The 23,622-nt window shown below is 37.6% G+C and overlaps 3 protein-coding genes across 4 annotated transcripts in view; 2 read left to right on the top strand and 1 right to left on the bottom strand.

Annotated features, from left to right (window-relative positions):
* Positions 1-1,780, top strand: part of LOC136249310 (uncharacterized) — a 36,028-nt gene extending 34,248 nt beyond the window's left edge. The window contains exon 28 of the mRNA XM_066041270.1: positions 1,509-1,780. Coding sequence (XP_065897342.1) covers positions 1,509-1,673 — 165 coding nt within the window. The 3' untranslated portion in view covers positions 1,674-1,780. The remainder of the gene's footprint in view (positions 1-1,508) is intronic.
* LOC136249312 (uncharacterized) lies at positions 1,669-13,768 on the bottom strand. Of its 2 annotated transcripts, none has more exons than XM_066041273.1 (10): positions 13,489-13,768; positions 11,764-12,140; positions 11,322-11,375; positions 11,214-11,267; positions 11,092-11,154; positions 8,180-8,221; positions 7,691-7,741; positions 7,604-7,642; positions 4,141-4,257; positions 1,669-2,238 (listed from the first exon to the last, which is right to left on the bottom strand). In XM_066041273.1, exons 2-10 carry the CDS (start codon positions 12,064-12,066, stop codon positions 1,771-1,773), a joined length of 1,191 nt encoding a protein of 396 aa, XP_065897345.1. In that variant the 5' UTR covers positions 12,067-12,140; positions 13,489-13,768; the 3' UTR covers positions 1,669-1,770. The 2 variants fall into 2 exon arrangements, with proteins under 2 accessions (XP_065897345.1, XP_065897344.1); XM_066041272.1 differs by having other exon boundaries at positions 11,764-12,161; positions 13,489-13,767.
* On the top strand, positions 13,726-19,271 carry LOC136249311 (solute carrier family 2, facilitated glucose transporter member 8-like). The gene is made up of 3 exons (XM_066041271.1): positions 13,726-14,052; positions 14,100-14,324; positions 17,954-19,271. The coding sequence occupies exons 1-3, from the start codon at positions 13,846-13,848 to the stop codon at positions 19,049-19,051; spliced, it is 1,530 nt and encodes a 509-aa protein (XP_065897343.1). The 5' UTR covers positions 13,726-13,845; the 3' UTR covers positions 19,052-19,271.
* Positions 19,272-23,622: the final 4,351 nt, after the last annotated feature.

The following is a 23,622-nucleotide window of genomic DNA, read 5'->3' as shown; positions in this document are numbered from 1 at the left end:
TTAAGAGCCATGGAGGGCCCTGGAGGGCCCAAACTTGGCCTCTGAATTCCATTCGTCTTCTTGCTGCATTTTACACTCCTATATTAAGCCCACCCCCCACCCACTGCCCCTATTACTACCACCTGTGATATTATTGCCCACTCAAAAAAAGCCACCCAAAACAGGGAATATTTTGGGTATCAGAAACTTGTACATCCACAGTGATAGCTAGTAAATAAATGAATAATTGGTACAAATTTTGTTTGCACAGCTGTAGGTACTGGGAAGTTACTACACAATGATTACTTAAAATCGCCATCTCCTAACAAAGCTTTGTGCATCAAAGTGCATCAAAGCCAGGTTTTGCCAAATTCATTCACATATTATGTTTAGTTGCCATGCCTACTAGGCAAAGCACTTAGGTGTATAAGTAGATTAATCATCATAGAATAATTTTTCAGTGGCTTTAGAAGAATTCACCATTAAAAAACAGAGTTTGAAATCAAAGGTGGCAACTGATTTGGGTTAATGTCCATAAAAATGATAGGCATTAACATCATTGCAGCAAATGTCTTTTTTCACTAAGGGCTATACCTTTTTCACAGCTTGGATGTTTGGTTTAAACTGGGTAAAAAAAATAAGTGTGCCACATAAAAGTTTTAATCGCTTTGGTATGCACTGGAACAGCACTTAAATCAATAAAATCTAATGTCATTGGATTCGCCTTTTCACGGACAGTAGTCTTTTTGTTTCGTGTTCATACAGCAAGACTCTTAAACAGATCAAGTTTTACTGTTCCAACTGTCTAGCACTATAACAGTTACTTTGTTACTATAGACAACATAGAGGCAATAAAATGGAATTTGAGGAATGTGCAAAAATGACCAGCTTTTGTTCAGCCAGTCACACATATCTGGAAACTTTTGGAACATTACAATTGCTTGATAGCATAATAAGCAATTTCAAAAGTACAAGAGGCTCAGGCTTATATTATTCAAAGCAATTAGTCATGAATGACACTCCGAGTATGTTGCTTATATCCACATCATTCTGCCAATTAATCTTTATCACACCTGGGTCATTTTATGAAGTAGACAATACCTACTTGACCTGGACAAAATGTGGCTCAGGTGACCAACCTGATTTTAACCCTGGTATACACACAAACCAAACAACCCCACAAAGAGCAGGTCACAATTTGACACAGTGGCTAGCCCACAAACCTAGCATGTACTAATTCATATATCACTAGGTGCTCTGGCCTAGGTGGCTACATAAATACACGTCACATCTGCTTATTCGATTTCTTTTCTGTACTGTTGTAGTCTGCCTGTAAAAACTGGGATAACTACCAATTGTGTAAATGCATGTTATTATGTTCATAAAATCCTTATTATTTATCCTTCATAATATTTTTGCTTGATACAATAAATTAATGTGACACTACAAAGACTTGTCTCACCACTACATACTTGTAGGGTCAAAATTTGCACAACATAACTTTAAAAGTACTCCATGTTCTATTTCAGAGTGACTTTGTACAACAAACACTACAAGACATGCAGAAGAAACAACAGACCACAACAGCCCCTGCAGTGTCACCAGTTACCCGTGATCGTGAATATACTGCACCAAATAATGGAGAGAAGAAACTTGTACCTTCCAACTTGGGCTACTTTGAAACTGATGTGTAATAATACATCCTTGACAAGTTTATAATTTTTTAGTGTTTTGTACTGCATTCTTACACATGTACACATCAGTCATAAAACATTAAAAAAAATTTTTTTTTCAATGTACATGAGCTCCTACTTGCGCATAACAGTAACAAGTACCGTGGCTAATATTATGTACAAAACTTATATCAAAACTAGAGCCACAACTGCTATCTGTAGATTGGCTATGTCTGTCTGTTATCATGTTAGAGCTGAGGTCGCTGGTGATAGATTGTATTTGTGATTGTAACTGTTCCACCTCAGCTTTGTACAATTTTAAATATGATTCTAACTGTTTAATTTCCATGCTAAACTTTTGTTCCATTTTATTTACTTCACTCTGTGTTTCACTTTTCAATTGGTTGTATCTTTTTTCACACTCTTCTTCATGTGGTGGACTAGTGAACATGTTCACTTCACTACTATTCTGTAATTGACCAGATATTTCACTGTATTTGTTCTCAAAGGTAACATCAATTGGGACCGGAACTGTAAAAGAGTTATCGGCAGATTTGTGATCCATATTCTCTGGGGTGCCGAAAATCTGTAGAAATGTACATAACAAAAATGTTGTTACACTTACATCAAACTTGGCATTAAAACATGAAAATACAAGGTGTTGTGTGTGATTGTTTCTATAACGATTCATGCAACAAGTGAAACAGTCATAACATTCATTACTACAATCTAATTAGGGTTAATGAGGTCACAATCAAGAGGAGGTTGGAAACGTGCATGTGAGCCCAATGGTTTTGTATTCAAAAGTGTACTGGGCCTCTTTGGGTGCTGAAATACATCCCAGTTGATGAAATATGACAAGTACATGGGATTGGCACAATAAGCCCTGTTGAGCCCCACTGAATAGGTTAGTTTATAAACTTGGGCTACGTATAAATCATGCGAGATCTCGTGCCAGGCCACGGATGGAGTAAATGTGTTTGTTGATGAGTTAGAAAAATAAAGAGAGGAGTCCCATTTAAGAACACAGTATGAATAAACACCCAAGAAATCATTCTATGCAGCGTATTTCACTAAGACTGTAGTGGCGTGCGCCCTAGTCGGGCATCACAATCACACAAGACTAGAAAGCTTCCAGACGAACGATAGCAACAATGGGTCGCCACCAAGAAGGTTAGAAATAAGTATCACGGTCACCATTCATTGTTGCTGCCCTCCTTCAACACTATACCCCACCATACAATCTCAAGAATGCAATTAACATGATTTTTTTTCTTCGTAGTGCTTATTATGCTTCCTACCTCCTCTGGTCACCTGCTTAGAAGAAGTTATAAAATAGTGGCTCTTGAAATTTATATACCATATGACAACAAATAATGACGAAACTAATATTTGGCGATTTGCTACATAATCACATAGTGGTTTAATTTCCCATACATTAGTCCCAATAGTAGGAGTGCAATTAATCCCAAATCGCACAGCCTTGTTTCTGTAATTGCACTGTAAAGTAGCCAATAAAATAGCAGAATAACAGAAGCCTTTTAAGTGCAACAAGAAAGTGATATAATGAATAGCCAATCAAATTAGCTGACAATAGAAGCCTTTTAAGTGCAACACATGTAGACATTTTGAGTAGCCAATCAGAATTGCTGACACGTGAAGCCTTTTAAGTGCAACAACAAATGATGTAATACAAAGAAGGATGATGCAATCACCTGGTAGAAGTTAATGGCCAGACAGAACTGGATAGATGTGTACTACAAACCATGAAGGGTGGTCACTATGTGATTAGTAGGCAATCACACGCATTTTCGTGCAATTATGGAATAATTGTACTCGTAACAGCCAAAATTGCACTCGGCTTCGCCTCGTGCAATTTTGACTGTTACTCGTACAATTATTCCCTAATTGCACTCAAATGTGTGTGATTACCTATACAAATTGCAGTTGGCAAAAATTTAATTTGGTGAAATTCTCTCACTGAAAAATTGGCGAATGGCGTAAGTACGATGCTGTGCTGGGTCCTGCTTCCATAGACGCCTATTGTACTGCTCCAATTTCTTTCGTGGCCACATCCACTTTCAGGATTATTTGCTGTCTGTAGGCATACTCGCCCATTTATCAATGGCTGCGCATGAATTCATATCTGCTGCTGTCTGCAAGCTTACGTGGAACCATGCCCATTAATCGAGCATGAGTTCTAGTCTAGTCAGTAAGCCACCTCCATTTGCATGTGTGGAACCACGCTAATTTACCAGTTTCAGCAGTATCCATGTCAAAAACATACTTCAAGTATAGTCATACCTATGACTATACTATCTATGCTTCAACAACTGCTTGACCCAAGGTTTGAAAATAATATTGACGAAATTTAAATTTGGCGGTTTAATGACAAATCGCCAATTCGCCAAATTTAGTTCACCGCCAAATTTAATTGATATACGGTACTTGTGAAACCGTATGTAGTGGATACATGCTACATACGTACCTCATGACTAGAATCAGATGAAGTGGACACAACATCATGATCAGTTGACTCCACCTCATTCCCTCCATTAATATAGGAGTGTTGTTGAGACTGTTGACTACCTCCATGTACCAGTTCCTAGTGTGTGAGAACACAAATTTTATTACTACACCCCCTGTAATTAATATAATATTCTATAAAACATGTGACCATAGGTGTAGGAGGTTGGTCACATGTTGATCAACATCTCATGATCTCAAAGACATGCTGACACCTTAGTATTGCTATAAAATATTCTACCGTGGGAATTACAAACATGGTTCCTAAGGCCCTTCTTTCAGCCACCAAACATTTTTCTAGCTCTACACTATGTATACTTCTCATGGATATGATAAAATGATTTCATATTGAGGTCATTTTCGGTTGCACAATCACATATAGCTCTAGATCAGAAGGTTATTAAGTGTGCCTGTCCTTACTGGCTTAGTAGGGTGGTACATGGCCATTAACAACAAGCTCAGATAAACTTAATAATAGGAAATGCATAGTTAGCTATAGTCAAACTAATTAAACCGGCTACACACGCATGACTACGTACATCAGTGGCCATGTACACATAGTCAATCCGGGGGTTACTATTCAGTGGACTGGACTACTGGACTGGAACACTGGACTGGACTACTGGACTGACATATTTTTGGTTTTTACACATTCTGAGGTTGGTTTTATTGAGTCTTGCTAGTAAGAACCCTTTGGGTACCTGCAGCCCACTTCTAAATACTGAAGACAAACAGTGGAATATGCGAAAACTGTCTCTTAATATTTTCGCTACTGTTCATTATGCCACTATACAACACTTATTCCTTACCTGGTGTGTAGTAATGCTGCAGGCAGTGCAGGGAACTGAATATGACAGCAATAGTTAACCAGCGATCAACTAGCCAGTAGACAACCTTTCGAGATATCCTTGAGGAGCAAGCTAGTCTCGCCAGCATGGCCAGACCTCTCTAGTCAGTGCAGGGGCTTACCAATTAGAGATTTTTCAGCATGGGCGCTTATAATCTTTATTTGATAAGCCCCTACACTGAAACAGCGAGACTAGTGAGAGCAAGACTAATGAGACTAGCTTGCTCCTCTAGCTTGCTCCTCAAGCTTGCTCTAAGGATATATCTTGAAGGATATTGTCTACTGGCTAGTTGATTGCTGGTTAACTATTGCTGTCACATTCACTGCCGGAATTCCCTGCACTGCCTGCAGCATTACTACACACCAGGTAAGGAATAAGTGTTGTATAGTGGCATAATGAACAGTAGCGAAATTATTAAGAGACAGTTTTCGCATATTCCACTGTTTGTCTTCAGTGTTTAGAAGCGTTTAGAAGTGGGCTGCAGGTGCCCAAAGAGTTCTTACTAGCAAGACTCCGTAAATCCAACCATAGAATGTGCAAAAACCAAAAATATGTCAGTCCAGTAGTCCAGTCCAGTGTTCCAGTCCAGTAGTCCAGTCCACTGAATAGTGACGCCCTAGTCAATCCCAAAGATTCAGCAACAAGTACTGCAGTAATAAAGGAGCTAAAGTTCTAAATCTACAGTAAATAGTCTCTGTTACTACTGACACACAAATGCATTTATTCTAATAAATTGGCACATGTGTGACCTTCACAATTTATAAGGAAGAGTGATGTCAGCAGATAATAGGGACTCCAGCAGTACAACAAGAGCATAATGCCTGGTTTATGATAACAATCTGTTTCAAGCCTCAAGTCTGTGAGTCCAGTTCATAAACTACACTAAGCCACAAACTGAAAGGGTTCCCCCTAAAAGTGACGCACATTGCTAAAAATTCTGCATCTAAAAAACACCATAGAAACATCATATGCAACAAAAATCACCCTTACAGAATACGTAGTCTTACTCCATTCAACATCAAATAGCATCAAAAACTTACAGGTGTACCATCAAATTGGTCTGCCTGCCACAAGTGACCACAGTTGCAAGGTTAGAAGCCAAATAAAGCAGGGCAAGACAACCATTTTATGCCACAACAACAAACTCACAGGTGGGATGCACCTTTTGTGATTCCGATGAATGTCTACCTCTGCGCTTTGCTTTTCCATGCCAGGAACTATGCCAAGGCATTAATTTTCTGTATTGACACTTCCCTTGAAGGAATGCATTTAGACACCACAAAAAATTTGATGGACTGTAGTATTAGTATTAGTAGTAGCAAAGCTGGGCTTACAAAGTAATTGTGGCGCACCCATAGAAATGCTCATTTAAAAAAAGGATAACCAACTAGTGCAATAAAAATTATTAATTTAAAAATGAAGTAGTGTTTCAGTGATAAAAAGTAGCGAAACAAGAGATGATCATAGCTATGAGGGAAAATCCCAATTTGACATTGTAGCAATGTGAAAAAAATCCCTAAATTGGCATGTAAAGTAGGCCCTAAGCTGCCATCATGTCTTGTTTCACTACTTTTTATCACTAGAATGCTACTTCATTTTTAAACCGACTTTATTGATATTCTAAGTACACTTTTTTTGTTGAAATTTTCGACTAAAGTAGGACCATAGTACATTACTAAAAAGTACTGAAACAAGCTGGAGTAGTGCACAATATTAAATACATCACAGTAAAACAATAAGAAGTGATATATCCCTACTGCGCTTAAGATACCACAACAGAAATACACTATAGGGACATAACACTTCTTATTGTTTTACTGTGATTTAAAATCATGCAATACTCCAACTTATTTCAATACTTTTCGTCGATGTGCTATGGTTCCTACTCTAGTTGAAAATTAAAGATTTTTTGTGTATTATGACTGATGAACCCATGCATACCAAAAAGAAATGGCGTCTGAAAAGTTAGGTATCCAATACACTTCATTGTCAGCTATGTTCAATCCATTACGAATCAAGAACCGTTTGAAAACCACTTCTGCAATCAAAGTAGCCACTCTGAAAAATACAGACAATTTCCGTTACAAAGGGAAGCCATCATGTGCTACTGCCAAATCAATACCTTTCGCTGTCAGCAAAGATGAATGGGACACAAAGGAGGACACTGGTAAGTCCATGAAGAATGCATTGTACGTACTGCAATATGCCAAAAGGCACGTGTCCGACTAAAGCGACGTCAAACAGTAAAAAAAAAGCAAGCCCATAGCCTTAGTTAGCCATTATCAAGTTACACTTGTCTGAAGGCATTAGTCAGTCAGTCAGTTACTAGAAAATTCCATTTTATATATTAAATTTCATAGCAACTTATTGAAAGCGTTTCTGTTTCATCGTCTTCAGGGAAAAGTGAGGCTGGTTTTGAAGTGGTGTTTATTTATGGGCCACGTCCAAACCTTTGTGGTCCCTACTGTATGGTCCCTACTATACAGTACTATCGTATGTATGATCTTTTCTACTGAGCACTCTCACTACTATTATTAACTTTTTGATGATTTGCACATATGACACATTTATACTTACTGATTTTGACTGACTTAGTTGCTCGCTGTAAATCTTGTCCTACATAATACATCAATTTTCACATGCACAGCAAAAGAAGAAACAAACCTTGTAATTCACATGTTCAATCTTGTAAGCTTCTAAGTTTCCTACAGGTGCCTGTAATAATAAAATCATGTGAACCAATGTGCTAGATGAAGAGTTCATCCATTTCAAAATAGTCTCTACCATATTATAACAATTCTATTCATCATGATGAAAGCATTCTTGATAATAAGAAGAGAAAGTGGACATTGAAAATCAAACTGTCAGCCACTTTACTGTTTTGGGTATTAAAATGCTGTCTGGAAATATTCACCAATTTCAATTCTTCAAAACAAGTTGGCTACCAAAATTCTGTCATGGTGCAGATTATCCACAACACCACTATCTTGGAACAGAGCAACTGCCTAATCATTTATGTCACCCATCTACCAACAAAATGTGACTAGAGAGCATTCTTTACCACCAAACACATGAAGAAAGAGAAAAAAAACAAAAAACAAACAAACAAATAAACAGCTGAAGATCATATGTGTACATAGGTAATCAACTCACTGATGTCTGATCCATTTCTGAATAAACGTGATCTTCAATATTCTATTGATAAATATACACACTGATATATGCACACTACTGTAATTTACATACATACATACATACATACATACTACAGTGTGCATAAAAAGTTCCCATTTTGATAGCATTTTGCTCTGTTGCAATGGCAGAGGAATGGTGTTGAAACGACAGCGGGATGGCATTGAAATGGTAGTGGAATATTGACAGAACACCACTCAATCACCATAGAATGCCATGAAATGCAATGGAATGGGAACATTTTTGACGTGTACTGTATCTGCACAAAAACAGCCAAGCTGTGAATGATGTTAACACTAATAAATTATAACAATGCACACTATTAAAATTCATTAGCATTAACATCATTGCAGCCATTTGTTGGCCGCCACCTTTGTTTTTTTTCGCCTAGGCTTTTTAAGGCCACACCATTTTTCACAGCTTGGCTGTTTTTGTGTGGATGTCACTTCTTTTTGTAATTGCAAGTTCCAAAGCCAGCTTATGGTTGGCCTTGATTAATTCCTTTTAACTTTTCCCCCTTTACTACAGGAATTGTCCGAGACTGCGTGGCTATATGAAGAACTGAAACTTTGAAGACGTGTATATCCAATGATAGCTGGACAGATTTGACTCAAATTAGGAATGGGAGATGCCTTACCCTGAGGAAGCTTCCACAGTAGAAATGGTTAATTATACCATTCAACTACTATGGAGCTACGGATACATGAATTTTTTTTTTATCCCCGAGGTTACTAGCACCCCTTGCCACCACTCCCTTTATCTAGATTACCCAAGTAGAAGCTTTAGCCCCACTACAATATGACAATTTAACAACACAGAAATCAATTTGTATAGTCAAAATAAACCACAGATGCTTCAACAGCCATAACTTAATTCAGGCGGCGGTATACTGGAAGCCATTGAAATTCTGAAAATACGCATACCGTACGGAGGGAAACTTTGGAGGGGGGAAAATTTGGCGAATCAAGCAAAATATCACTGTTGGCGAAATAAAATTTGGCGAATTGTTTAGCAAAGCACACACCCTATTTAATTAATTAGATCACTAATCGCTGTGCTTGAAGTGAGAACTGGAGTGCAACACCTCTCAGCAGTTCGGCGCCTGGAGTCAGCTACCAACTAAAAGATAATACTATATATAGACAGTAGATCTACACCGTCTGGAATAGTGAATATCGTACTTAATATGGTAGGACTCGCTACTTGTCATGCCCGTTTTGAGGTGAAGCTTGAGGATACCACGTGCACAATAACTAGCTACGAGGCAGGCTTGGCTCTAGCGTAATGCCTGGCCCACTTTTCCTTTGGTCGAGTAGAAAATTAAGTAGTTCTAGGTTTGGTTTACTATTTTCTTCGCCATCAAAATATTTGGATGGGGAAAATTTGGCGAATTCATGGTCATCCGCCAAATTCACCAGATTTTAATGACGCCAAAGTTTCCCTCCATACGGTACTCTTTTAAATTTAGTTCTAGCACACAGACCTTACAGGTTACACACACAAGTCAAATTGCAATTGAAGAAGTAATGTACCCTCTACTACTGGCTACAAGTTCAGAGAAGGAGATCTTTACTTACCGATTTACGCCACGGGTAAAATGCACCTTCGAAATAACCACTTGGCATCAAATTTCAACGAAGGGAGCACCTACAGATCTGTGATCACCACACTGTATGTTAGTATAGGCTACTAGCCAGTGCCCAGTAACAGAGAAGACTAGGTAGCTTTCAACACACAAGAGTTATTAACCATTATAATTTTTGTGGCATAGCAAAGTTGTGAAAACATCGCGAATATTACTCACTACAGCAATAGAAGCCGTTTCTTTACACTACTGGTCACTACGCCGTATATTATACCATCTAACACAAATACAGAGGTCTAACTCATTAGTATACTAGAGAAAACTGACACAGAAAAACTGTCCTCACTATTTGGGATACCATACTAAAACCACAAATTACGCTTGCCGCCAAAATTTTGCGCAAAGGATACAAATCCCCTTAAACTAAGTTTCTATACTACACTACTTACTTTTGTGAATGTCTTCTTTACTACTACATATTAAACAACGATGAATTTCTTCTTACAACAAAGCCACATGCTTTAAGTGTAATCGCGTGATCTAATAAAGCAAATTCTTGTGGTAATATTATGGCTTCACTTCATAAGGCTTCCCATTAAATGGGTTTCCAGTATACCACCACCTTAATAATGGCACATTCCACACCAAGTGAATCCATTGCTGGGTAAGTTGCACATCAATAATCCTTAGTTAAAGCTGTGAGAAAGTGATGATATAGCAAGTTGCACATTCAATGTGACTAATGCTCAAATATTGCATTTCTTCAAGTGAATTGACATGAGAAAATTTTAAACTCCACTTGCTTTGGTGAACAAGGATAATACCAAGCGTTTTGATGCTGCGCTCAAATAATTTTTAATAACTCATATGAATTTTACCCATCGTACATTATGTAAATGCCTAATAATGCTTGTGCGAATGCGTGGGTCATTTCAGCTGTTAAGCGTGTAGATGTGTTATATGTACAGCGACAAAAAGGAACAAATTTTACAAAAATAATTCTACAATTGTGGGGTCATAACACATTTCAGGGAAGCACAAACAACTGAAACAAATACTTCATGATAACATGTGACCAGTGTGAAAAAGGAGTCTTATAGTGTTTCCAATTACATGTACCAGCTTGAAACTGGGCTACACTGTACATATTGCTTGGTGTAATGTCAAGGTGATAGGTCAAACCCATGAAAAGACATTAGTCAAAACTCTGAAAATTGGAAAGGCTAAAAGACCTTTTCACAACCCAGTCACATATCTACCACAACTTCTACAGAACATACAAGTCTACCTCCTCTTGTGAAGTGGTTGATACAGACTCAAGAATGTACAGCTCACGTTTATTAACTGGTGTCTGTGACATACAATGAAGATCGGTTATACATGGAGCGACCAAAGAAGTGACAGTCTTACAGACACTGCTGATGTTCTTGAGTATCCTCCATGATGTGATTGTTGTCGTTGTATCTGTGAACACACAATCACTCACACATGCACACAACATAAGAATAATACATTTACTTTAGTTGTTCTGAGGCTGTTGAATCGTCTTCTAGACTTAGCTTGCTTCCTGACCTGTATATGTATCATTTATGACAAAACTCTATGTAGGAACAGGAAGATTAAAAAGGCACCTATCAAAAGACAGTGACTTTACAGTACTATCATGAATTGTAACTACTGTGTACCTCAACAGCAGTCAAATTACCAGTAAGGTGTTGAAACTATTTGGGGAAGGACCAGCACATGATTTTAAGTTAACAAAATGTAAGAATATGCTTACTACACAGTGCCACATAATATTACTTCTTATAGAGATAATATTGATTATCGAGACAAAATGGTTTTCATTGGATTGAGATATAGGTTTTGATAATAATGCACAGTCCTATTTTAGAGATTGTCAACTAGAACAGTTTAGGTTTCCGGTTACCCCACCAAAAGTTCCCCTAACAACACTTACCTGCTGGGAGGTTCGCACACGACCATTCAACTGATCAAGCAGTGATCGGTGACCATCACAATTTTCATGTTCCACACAATCCTTTAGAGCATCAATAAATCCCTGTGGATGTTTTCTAAGTTTTGTGGCCAACTTTGGCAGTAACTTAGCATTGTCCGATTGATGATGTGCTAATGCACAATGGTAGTCATTGTAATACTCGTCCATTTGTAAGATGTGATGTTTTACTAGATATGGTCCAATGGTGGTTATATCTAACAGACGAATTATACTGGGGAAATGATACTCCATTGCTTCCTCCATATCGGTGACAGTGATAAAGATTTATTTGAAATCCCAGTTGTTTTACCCGTCCATTTCAATGCTGGATGTACATTCTATTAGAGTAGTTGAATGTTCTGTATGGAATGGTATGTATACAGCATGTACAATAATCCAGAAAACATATTAGGAAAGGTAACAGTACAAAAAGGAAGTTACTCTGTTCATATTAGCAAGAGCAAATAATTTACTCTTGTTATTAGGAAAGGTAACAGTAAACAACTATCATAATGTAAGTGAGCTAGCCATGTTTGTGGCTAGTTAACATGGAAGAAGCCAACCATAAGAAGCAGTCAGATGAAATATAGTTGAAAGTACACACCTTGTGGCAACCCGGCCAGCTAGTTTCACTGAGCTAATTTGTATAGTGGTTTGTGTTCAAGTTTTAGCCAGGCTAAGATAAGGGATTATTACAGAGGTGTATTTGTATTTTAAAATCTGGTAGTTTTATATAGAGCATTAGACACTCTCCCTCTCCCTACTATTATCAGAGTCTTGGTAATACATGTTCCTAGATTGAAATACGAAGTAAACGTGATTTTAAAGACCAGCTCTACGGAACTATTTTTAGTTGAAGGAAATAGCCAAAACCATCCTGAACTCTATGAATGACAAACACCAGAACACAAGATTACTGGAGTATCACTGCTTTCTGATTCTGGGACTAGCAAATGCAACAAACAAAACAAGCACAATCGGTTCAGTGAATACAACCATTTGTTTTTCTATACATTTCATTGGCTCATACATTCCACACATACGTATGTATTTTAACACAACAAATGGGATTTAATAATAACCTAACACAGATTATATTTGGTCAACTCCTAGATTGCAGCCACAACTTTCATTATACAGCCATTTCCGCCTTATGGATTTTCCAATATTCACAAAATTTTTCATCATTGCATTTAGTGGGCTTTAGTGCTCAAGGTTTTAGCCACAATGAATGACCGTCTCTGCCCACAATTAAGGAAATGTTCTAATCAGTACAAGGCCACTCCAAGAAAATTCCTTGTTTCCCATTTCACTGACCTAAAAAAAACAACAACATGTGGGCGGGAGTTCATTATCCAATATTCAATTTGAAATTCATATGAACTAACTTACAGGTAAGAATACAGTAGAAATATGAACCTGAACAGTGAAAAGCTAGCTAAATAGGCTTTCTGAATGCTAAACTAGTTATACTGCTATGCATCACAGGATAAATAATGAATAAAATGTTCAATAATGAATGACCATACGGGAAGAGAATCTGCATGCGGGCGGGATATGGGAAACAATGAATTTTCTTGGAGTGGCCTAAAGGAAGTACCACTAAATGTTACAAACAAACCAGGTAACCAAAATAACGATATTATGGGTCAGAACTACACAAATACGGCAAAACATGTAAAGTACCTGTAAGTCGGTGACAAGTGAACAAATCTGCTAGACCATAGATACACGTGTTCTGCACGAAATTCAAACCCACAAGTGAAATTATCACGGGAAGCCTGTTCTTTCACCGGGCTAAATTTCAATCTAATTTCTGTAACTTGAATATTTATCGGTGTTTTTGTCGTAGTTAAAGTATTTAAACAGATCAAATTGCAACAGCTACGAAACGAAGCACAAAAATTATCCAAACCCACAATTGATTCAAACGAGATCTTTGCAGCTGTTACTACAACTTGACGTCATAACTCCAAGCCCCCCTTTCTTGTGACCTTTTGAAGTAAGCAAGAACAAGGAACGAGTAACCGGGGGACGTTTGAAATGGACATCAGCACGGAGAGTGAGCCGCTATTGGAACGACGTAGATCACGAGTGTGGCCAGTTTGCTACTCTACTGCTGTCGCTGTAATGGCTTCGTTCAGCTTTGGGTATATATTAGCCTACTCTTCCCCAGCACTAACTGATCTACAGCGATACACTGAGGAACACCGATCGTTCACAGAAACCATTTACCAGGACATATTCGGGGTAAGTGTAGATCATGTACTGTATAATATTAAAATGGGGTTTTGCAGGCAATCATGCCCGTTGGTGCGCTGTTTGGGGCACCTGTGGCTGGCTGGTTAGCTGATTCCATTGGACGCAAGTCAGCTCTGATGGTGAACAGTTTACCATTAGCTATTGGATGGTTGTTGATCATCCTGTCCACTGCTACTACTGGTGTGTTGTTTAGACCATTACTGTTTGCTGGGAGATTTGTGACTGGATTTGGAGCTGGATTTGCATCACTGGCAGCACCGGTGGGTATATTATGTATTTGCAAGGACCGAGATTAAATTAGGTGGCTCAACATAATGAGCTATAGAGCATGCAGTTATAGATACTTATTGCTTATAATAAATTATATGCTTTAACTATAGATGTACTGTGTTATATAAGGCTGAAAAGCTGTCTGTCTGCATTCCTTTGGTGTCTAATGATTTTCTCAGCAGATAAATAAAAGTGTTTAGTTTGTATAATTAGTTGTTGCTAGGGCAACCAGTACAGCTGATGGTGTCCAGGAGGAAATTACATATTAGTCCCAGGAAATAATATTTTAGTTAGATAAGTGGCATAGGCACATGTAGACTACTCTGAATAAAATAGGAATCGATATAATGTGTGGGGGTAAAGGTATTTCTGGTTGAAGAAAATTAAAACTGTTTAATGTTTGCAACTTCTAATAGTGGTAAAATTGTCTAAGGCTGCTGGTGCTTCTCTACAAATACGTATTAAATAGTTCGGAATTTCCAGAGCTTTAAGATGGTTAATAGGTTTGTACAGTAAAGAAAGGTGCATGATTTATGGTTTTTGCAAGTGCTCAATCATCTAAGAATATAAAATTTCCTGAAATGAAGCTTCTAGTGTTTATTGTGTGTTCACAGTCAAAACCAAAAATTGCTTACATGGATGACCCGCTGATCCAAACTACAGTGAGAATGTGATTCAGATATGTGACTGTCTCAGCGAAAACCCGTCTGGTTTGCACAGGCATGCGCTTGGAGAAAAACGTAATTTTAAAAAATTGGTGAAATTACACATGTTACAACACAAGTTTTAATCAAGCCATTACTCAGAGAAGGAAGACTCAATTCAATTAAACCTCTACACCATCTTATTTTCGCCTACTTGTGAGGAGTTTGAAAATCTTTGTTTAATTCCTGTAGCCCAATCATTTGCGTGTCACATGCGTTTGTTAACCTTGGTCAATCTGCCAATTCATGGTGAACATTGTAAACCAAATCCCAACTTTGTAGACTAATCCAAACGGAAGTTATGACTGTGGATGTAAGCTCCTGTAGTTTATTTTTAGTATATTCACTGTTTCGTTGCTCTTCATACTGTCTAGCACTATAATTCCAAAACTACTCACCATAAATCGACTGAAACTTTGGTGAACCATTCCTTGAACAATGTAGATAATGCTGAGAAAATAAAAGAAATTTGGAAGTTGTGCAAACTAACTAGACGGGTTTTCACTGAGGTGGTCACATATGACCAAGTTATAATTGAAACAAAGACACTATCATACAGTACAGTAGTACTGTATATTAGGGATAATAAAAGGTTGGGTTTTTCTGGCCAAAAGTATCACCCTAAAACCAGCCTCACAATACCTTCATGGTGCCTTGGTTAGGTATAGCCAAGCACAAAAAGTTTCAGTATGACCTGAAACACTACCAAAAAGTTGCTACAAAATTTTAATTTTTTTTATTTAGTGGAATTTTCTACCAAATAACTGCCTGACTGATCATGTTCCTTCAGAAAAGCTTAACTCGATAACTGCTAAGGCTACGGGCTTGATTTTGCACTGTTTGGTGTTGCTTCAGCCCAACAGGTGCCTTTTTGACATACCATAGTACATACAATCCAGGCTTACCTGTGTCCTCCTTTATGTCCCATTTATTTTGCTGACAGTGTGAGGTGTCGATTCACGGTAGCACCACGTGATGGCTTTCCTACATTTGACAGGAATTGTCCGAGTTTTCCAGATTGATTGCAGAGTCCTTCTTTTAGTGTTCTTTGTTTGTAATGCAGTGTAACAAAGCTGGAAACCAATATATAACTAATTCAGTAATTGATAGTCGGGGTGCACATTCAGACAAAAACAATGAGCTGGTGTCATTCCTTCCATTCTAATGCAGTACGTGTGGGTTCACCAGTCAGAATAATGTTACAAAAAGTTTTAAAAACAAGTATACCCAACTTATGAATGCATTTTTCTTTCTTTCTCTCACAAATGAAGTTGTTTGGGTCATAATGGGTTCCATGTTTAGAAAAAGTAAGCATGGCTATATCTTAGGTTATAGTTAAAGCACCGCCGCGCGTGTGTACAGAAATTACAGTATGAGGGGGGGTGTCGAGAGGTTAATACAGCACGAGGCGAAGCCGAGTGCTATATTTGCCTCAAGACACCCCCGAGTGCTGTATTTTTTCATACACACAAGCAAGGCGGTGCTTTGAGTGTTATACTGTACTTCCTGGTCGTCAGGCTCAGAGCGATTTTCTCTAGTACTCAAACTGCTGTGATTTTCGGTGATCGGGATATCAGTAAATGTTAACTCATCTATTTCTAGTCGTAGAACGAACTAATAGGATTAGTTTGGTTAATTTTAGCGATTTACAATGTCACACACGTGATCAATTGTGCTGTCTTAGTGGAGTCGTGTTTAAAAAGCTTTGTGATCAGACGATCAATAAGTGTTTATACAATCTATTCCTAGCCATAGAACGAACTTGTAGGATTAGTTTGGCTGGTTTTAACAATTTATAGTGTGTTATTTACGTAACATTCCATAAATAAATTCTCCACATAGCTGTACTGTATTTGCCCAATTAGCTGCATAACAGTTCTGTATGACCAAGAGTATATAATAGAAACCAAGAGTGTCGAACGGTGTATTAGCCAGTGATTAATCATTGCGTAAAGTAACACGGATATTTCAGTAATTGTTTGTTTACGTGAAATGGTAATTTGAAATGCGTGTGTGGCAACGGGTCTTTGTTCACCAGTTTTCCGTGTTATTCAGCCAAGTATTCAACAGTTATTGTACAAAGAAAGTGTAATAAGGACCCAAGATCACTCCAGCTCACTAAAACAACGGTTGCACAAACGAGCGTGTTGCCACGCCTTCAGGGATCTGCTTGGCAGTGCCAGAACTTTAACATTAGCTAATTCCCTTTAACGATATCATGTTTTTGCTTGGTTTAGTGACTGAACTGGGCTAAACACAGCAACCCTTAATGGCAATGAAAATGAACAATTACTGAAATATTCGTGTTACTTTACGCAATGATTAATCACTGGGTAATACACCGGTTCGATACTCTTGGTTTCTATTATATACTCTTGGTATGACTCATACAGTACAGTTATGCAGTTGATTAGTACTATATGGACAATTCGACACGTGGCATCGCTTTGATCCTCCCACGCAAGCACAATATAAGTGATTTAAGCGTTTTCTTCATAGACTGAATCACATGCTGTTTCATTCATTGTTTGTAATGTGGTTTCTAAAGTATTAATTAATTATTAATTGATGCACCAGAACCTCTGTCTAATAATGTACAAGGCTGCATGTTTATCTATATGCAACACACCTGCTTGATGAGATGAGCTGGAATTAATACACATGTTGCACAGCAAATAAATCCTAAATTATTTTTATATGGCTATAAGACCAGGAATGCCTGCTCAATCTGGCTCAAATTTTTATTGTTGTCCATAAGCCTAGCAGTGTTATATTTACACACTCACCAGCACAAGACATTTCATAACTGATATTTCTGCTTTAAAGCATGTTGGCAATGGTATCTTCTACAATGTAATGTAATTTTCATGCTTCAGTTTTCATTGTAATTACCATGTTTATTCCTCCCTACACAGATATACATTGCAGAAATATCCCCAAGTCATTTACGCGGTCTGTTTGGAGCAACAACTCAATTATCAGTTGCAATAGGAATATTTGCAGTATATGGTCTGGGCAGTATCAGTGTATTAGACTACTACTGGCTTGCATTAGTGGAACTTGGGATAACAGTTGTCTTTTTGTTTATGTCTATGACACTATTGGAAACCCCCAGGTGGCTTATCAAACATGGACATGCCAGAAAAGCTCATGACAGTTTGTTATCCTTTAGAGGAAGTTCTTATGATGTTTCTAGTGAACAAACAGAGATTGAGATTCAAGTAAAAAATGAAGAACATCTTAGTGGGATGACACTGTTAAAGATATTCAGTGCCAGTTCGACTGTTCGTCCGCTCGTCTTGTCAATTTTCATAATGTTTTTCCAACAGTTTTGTGGAATAAATGCTGTTATCTTTTACGCTGAAGACATCTTTGAGTTAACAAAGTACAAAAACAATGCTGCACTTTTGTCATCATTTGCTGTCGGAGGAACTGAAGTACTAGGAACATTTATTGGTGTAGTATTAGCTGATCTGGCTGGTCGACGTATACTCTTAGCTGCTGGTGGCTTTGGTATGTTTCTCAGTAGTGGAGCAATGGGAGCTTTCTATTACCTAAACTCAGAGCCCTACTGCAAACCAGGCAGTACAGATTGTAAAGAAAACTTAAACCCACTAGCAATTGCTAGTATAATAGTATACGTGATGTCATTTTCTATTGCATGGGGTGGCTTACCTTGGCTGCTGCTATCAGAGATAATCCCTCTACGTGTTCGTGGAACTGGTATGGGTATAGCTGGTGGTGCTAGTTGGGTGTTTGCTGCACTAGTGACAGGATTCTTCAAAGAGTATCAAAAACTTATAGAACCTTGGGGAGCATTCTGGTCTTTTTCCTTAATTTGTGCACTTTCTGTGATATTTGTGTTAGTTTTCATACCAGAGACTAGAGGGAAGTCACTTGAAGACATTGAACATTACTTTTCTAAAAACATTGTACCCAAACATTTTTCTGAAGGTAAATTATCTGAACAAGATTCTGAAATGTCATCTTCTACAGACTATGAGTACAAATGAACACATTTAATATTAGCTATAACTAATCATTGTATAGTGTGGATTTTACATAAATCCGTGAATTTTACATAAATCATCATCTCTGTATTATACAGTATAATATATCTGGATCCTACATTTATGTATAACCACTCCATATGGTCATCTAGCTATACAGAGAAGTGAACAGCATTGATGCTCAAGACATGTAGCATCCACAATTATAGCCCATGCTGGTTATATTTATTAGGAAAGCTTTTATACATATATGAAGCATCAATTGGCAGTTGCCGTTATTTTATTTCTTGGCAAAGATGTATCTACAGAGTATATACACAACTTTACTGTTTTGTGCTTGTGACCAAAACTGCAAGTCAGTGGCATGAGGACAGTAGGATTTATAAAAGGGGGGCTAACTCAAGGTACTAATCTCTTGGGTGGAGGTGTGTGAAGCATGCTGGAACTAGGGGGGTCTGGGGGCATGACCCCTCAGGAAGTTTTTGAAAAATAGACACTAAAATACTGCAATTTTGAGATATTTCCACATAAAATGCATGTTTCTGCCTGTAGATATTTTATATACTGCCTTTAGATATATATGGCTCTCTGTAGCATTTGCTAATGGAAAGGTTCAGACAACCAAGTACATGATGTACCCCTCACAATTGCATGCATGAGATAGAATAATAATAATGTTGAAACTGGAAAATTTTGAAATTCGAAATTAAATCTGAGAACATTTTCAATGGAAATTGTGTACCTGAATTAAGTATACCAGTACCAGTAATAACTACACAAGTAAATGAACAAACCTTTTAAACAAACCAATGTACTTCATTGTATGTATAGGCGCAGGCAGATTTGGAAAAAATTCCATAAGTTTTATGTTTACACTGAATGTTCTATTAGAGTAGTTAGGCAACTGTTCTATTAGAGTATCTCGATCTTGTACACATCCAATTCTTGTTGCATAACCTTTAGCATAAATCCACTGATAATAATGCCTTGGTAAGATGTTTATAAGGTAGGTTTATGAGTATTTGTATTATTAGTGATCATATAATTATGCTAAGACAAAATTTCATTATAATCCTCAGCATATTGATCAAGTAAAGCCTAAAAGTGAACAGCCCCCAAAGCCCACCTCCTAGATCCGCCCCTGGAGGAGCCCATCATTAGCACTGCAAGACAAATTATAGCACTTATATGGGTTCCTAGTGGTGTATACACTTACCAAACACTATGTAACATTATGTATATGCATTATATCAAGTACAGCTACATACAGTACATACGTAGCTCAACATCATTATAACCAGTGTATTACTTTTTGAACAAAACAGCCAATACTTAAGCTGCAAAATTGAACATGAAAAGCAAAACATTCTGTCAAAATCTGCATTGGGCCTTGTGTTCATGGTGAACATTTCTGAGCATGTCATAAACTAACCTCATATATATCGAATAAAGCGAACACAGGGGGAGCAATGCCACAAGAATAACAAATTGGAATTGCACTCATTCCTTCTTGCATGGTGTGCACTACATGAAGTGAAGTTGGCATGTTTCAATAACTTCTTGATGTGTATACCAAATCTATAGGTGATTACCACCAATGATTGTAATGTCTCAAGGTTCGATTCGATTCTCCGTAACACTTTTTGAGCTTTAAAGTCATCTTCTCTGGACAGTTCTATATATTGGGTTGAGTCGGTTTCAGCTTTTATAATTCTGGCACAAAATAGATGAAAGTGGTCAGTCACTTTTTCATTTGGGAGTTTATTTTTGAACATCATAATTGCCACAATTAGCAGGATATGTGATAACATTCACTGAGGGTCCTGACCGAAAAAGTCCTAGGTAAATGCAGAAAACCATTTGAAGATCGGACTTTATTATTTAAAAAAATTATCCATTTCTGGTTTAAGTACTAGTGGCATCATCTTCAGCAGGGGCGTATCTAGGGGGTGGGCTTTAGGGCTGAAGCCCCCCACCTTAGCTTTTAGGCTTTACTTGATCAATATGCTGAGGATTATAATGAAATTTTGTCTTAGCATAATTATATGATCACTAATAATACAAATACTCTTATAAACATCTTTCCAAGGCATTATCAGTGGATTTATGCTAAAGGTTATGCAACAAGGATCCGGATCAGCATTGGAGGTGTACAAGATTGAGATACTCTAATAGACCAGTCACCTAACTACTCTAATAGAACATTCAGTGTAAGCATAAAGTTGGTTCTGTTATGGAATTTTTCCAAATCTGCCTGCGCCTATACATGAAGTGCATTGGTCTGTTTAAAAGGCTTGTTCATTTACTTGTGTAGTATTACCAGTACCAGTATACTTAATTCAGGTAGACAATTTCCATTGAAAATGTTCACAGATTCAATCTTGTATCATTCAAATTTCAAAATTTTCCAGTTTCAACATTATTATTCTATCATGCACATAATTGTGAGAGGGTGCATCATGTGCTTGGTTGTCTGAACCTACCCAAAACTTTCCATTAGCAAATGCTGCAGAGAGCTATATATATCTAAAGGCAGTACATAAAATATCTACAGGCAGAAATATGCATTTTATGTGGAAATGTCTCCAAATTGCAGTATTTAGCATCTATTTTTCAAAAATTTCCTGGGGGGGGCATGCCCCAGACCCCCTAGTTCCAGTATGCTTTGCATGCTGGGACCACCCAAGAGATTAGTACCTTGAGTTAGCCCCCCCCCCCCCCCCCCCCCCTTTATAAATCCTAGATTCACCCCTGTTCAGGGCCACACAAACTACATAACTATTGTCATTCTCTTTTATTCTTAAAATCATGGATTTGTTTTGTTGTGCACATTACAGTGAAACAAGAAGTTTATCAAACATCATTATAAACCAATAGACTTCATCATCTGATACATTTGGAGATGCAGTAACAAACTGGGGAACTACAACATACAAATGACACAGACAATATGGAGATTCTTATCATCCTTGTTGAATACAAAAAATCGAATTTCTGTTTCACCATTTGTATCAGACTCTATAGAGGTGGAATATTTGATGCAAATTTACTACTAAATGGCTGTTGTACAGAAATGAATTGACTTTCAATTACATCAGTATCTATACAAAGGATGTTGCTCATATGCTGGTGCCTGCTGAATGAAATTGTCAGGATGGCGATATATACCAATAAATCTTCACCCAGCAATGGAGTCAGTATTGACGGTACCTGCCGGAAGGTCAGAAGGCTCTATACCAATAACATTATAGGTTCAAAACTCATGCCAACTTACTTAAGTTACAGACTCTAGAACTGCATGTTCTATTTCACTATAAGCATCATATCTGAAAAAGAACTATGTATGCAATTTAGGTTTCTATATTTAGATCAACATTTCACTATGTTCTTGGTGGAGTTAGAAGGAAACTTTTTGCTATAAATTGGGTTAGGCCAGCTTCCTCTAGAGTTCTACAGTTGCTTTATCTTATATTCTACCATGCAGTGTTGGATATTGTGATACTGTGTGGACTGGTTACCATCAAATTCTACTGGTACTCATCATTTAGAAATACTCCATTTTAAATTTACGTCACCATTTCTTTCTTCTGATAAACTTTAACTTACGATCATCTTTAACTGAAAGGCGCAGTTTTCATACAGCTTTGTAGGTTTTCAAGATTCTCAACAAGATTTCTCTTCCTTATTTACATGGAATTTTTTCATATGCTGTGGATTTTACTGGTTGTTCTGGAAGAAATTTACACAGATTATTTGTTCCCAATGTTAGAACTAAATATGGAAAACAATCTCTGGTATACAGGGGCACAGCCATTTGGAACAGGCTACCTAAAGCGCTGTACAGTGCTAAAACTGTGAAAGAGTTTTTTGTATGTTGTGATATTTTGTTTGTTGTGTAAGTAGGTACTTACATTGTATTGTTTTATTGTGCTCTCAAGGTATAGCTGAAAAGCAGCCTTTTGGCTGATGCTATTTTTCCTGATTAAATAACATTTTAAACTAATGGCATACTTCCTGCATATATGGTAGTGGGGAATTTGCTTTGTGGAATTGCCATACCGGTATTCCCATCCTGTCTGTACAGGGGTAGTAGGGTTTGATATAGTGACTACTTGGCGTATTGTGCGGCACTAATTTGTATCTCTACATCTGTGGTGTACACAAAATTAGTTGTATCCATGAGAATGACTCATGCCTATTCAGTGTGATCTGCAATCAGTGCAATGAATTGATACAGGTGCATGACTGTTTGGTCTTATCACCTATTTAACAAATGCTTATTTAGATAGCTGTAGCTCACCAATGGAACTTACTTGCATTCAATTCCAATACATCCACTTTACAAGTACTGTTTCCTGGGTGAGGTTTAACTTAATAAGGTGAGAGTTGGTTGAAGGAGGGTGGCTGAAAAGTTGTTTTCAAGGATGATGTATGTACTTAAAGTGAATTAGGTAATCTAATGGAGCAAGGGCTACAGCCACATCAGCCATCTCTACAATTTGTAGATAGCTCTTCTATTCATGACCATGCAAGCATGCTTGTGTGCTGTATCTCACTCTCTAGGCAGCAGCATT

The sequence above is a fragment of the Dysidea avara genome, chromosome 3 (genome assembly GCF_963678975.1).
Source record: "Dysidea avara chromosome 3, odDysAvar1.4, whole genome shotgun sequence".
NCBI classification, from domain to species: Eukaryota; Metazoa; Porifera; class Demospongiae; order Dictyoceratida; family Dysideidae; genus Dysidea; species Dysidea avara.
The sequence above is the reverse complement of the archived record's forward strand: the minus strand, read 5'-3'. Positions and strand labels throughout refer to the sequence as shown.

Bases quoted from the DNA above. Each gene is read 5' to 3' on its own strand.
- LOC136249312 (XM_066041273.1), bottom strand. From the start codon at position 12,066: ATGGAGGAAGCAATGGAGTATCATTTCCCCAGTATAATTCGTCTGTTA. The intron at 11,376-11,763 runs GTAAGTGTTGTT...ATACATATACAG, and splicing joins GTGTGCGAACCTCCCAGCAG to GTCAGGAAGCAAGCTAAGTC. The intron at 7,643-7,690 runs GTTTGTTTCTTC...TGTATTATGTAG, and splicing joins TTGAACATGTGAATTACAAG to GACAAGATTTACAGCGAGCA.
- LOC136249311 (XM_066041271.1), top strand. From the start codon at position 13,846: ATGGACATCAGCACGGAGAGTGAGCCGCTATTGGAACGACGTAGATCA. The intron at 14,053-14,099 runs GTAAGTGTAGAT...GGGGTTTTGCAG, and splicing joins TTTACCAGGACATATTCGGG to GCAATCATGCCCGTTGGTGC. The intron at 14,325-17,953 runs GTGGGTATATTA...CTCCCTACACAG, and splicing joins TTGCATCACTGGCAGCACCG to ATATACATTGCAGAAATATC.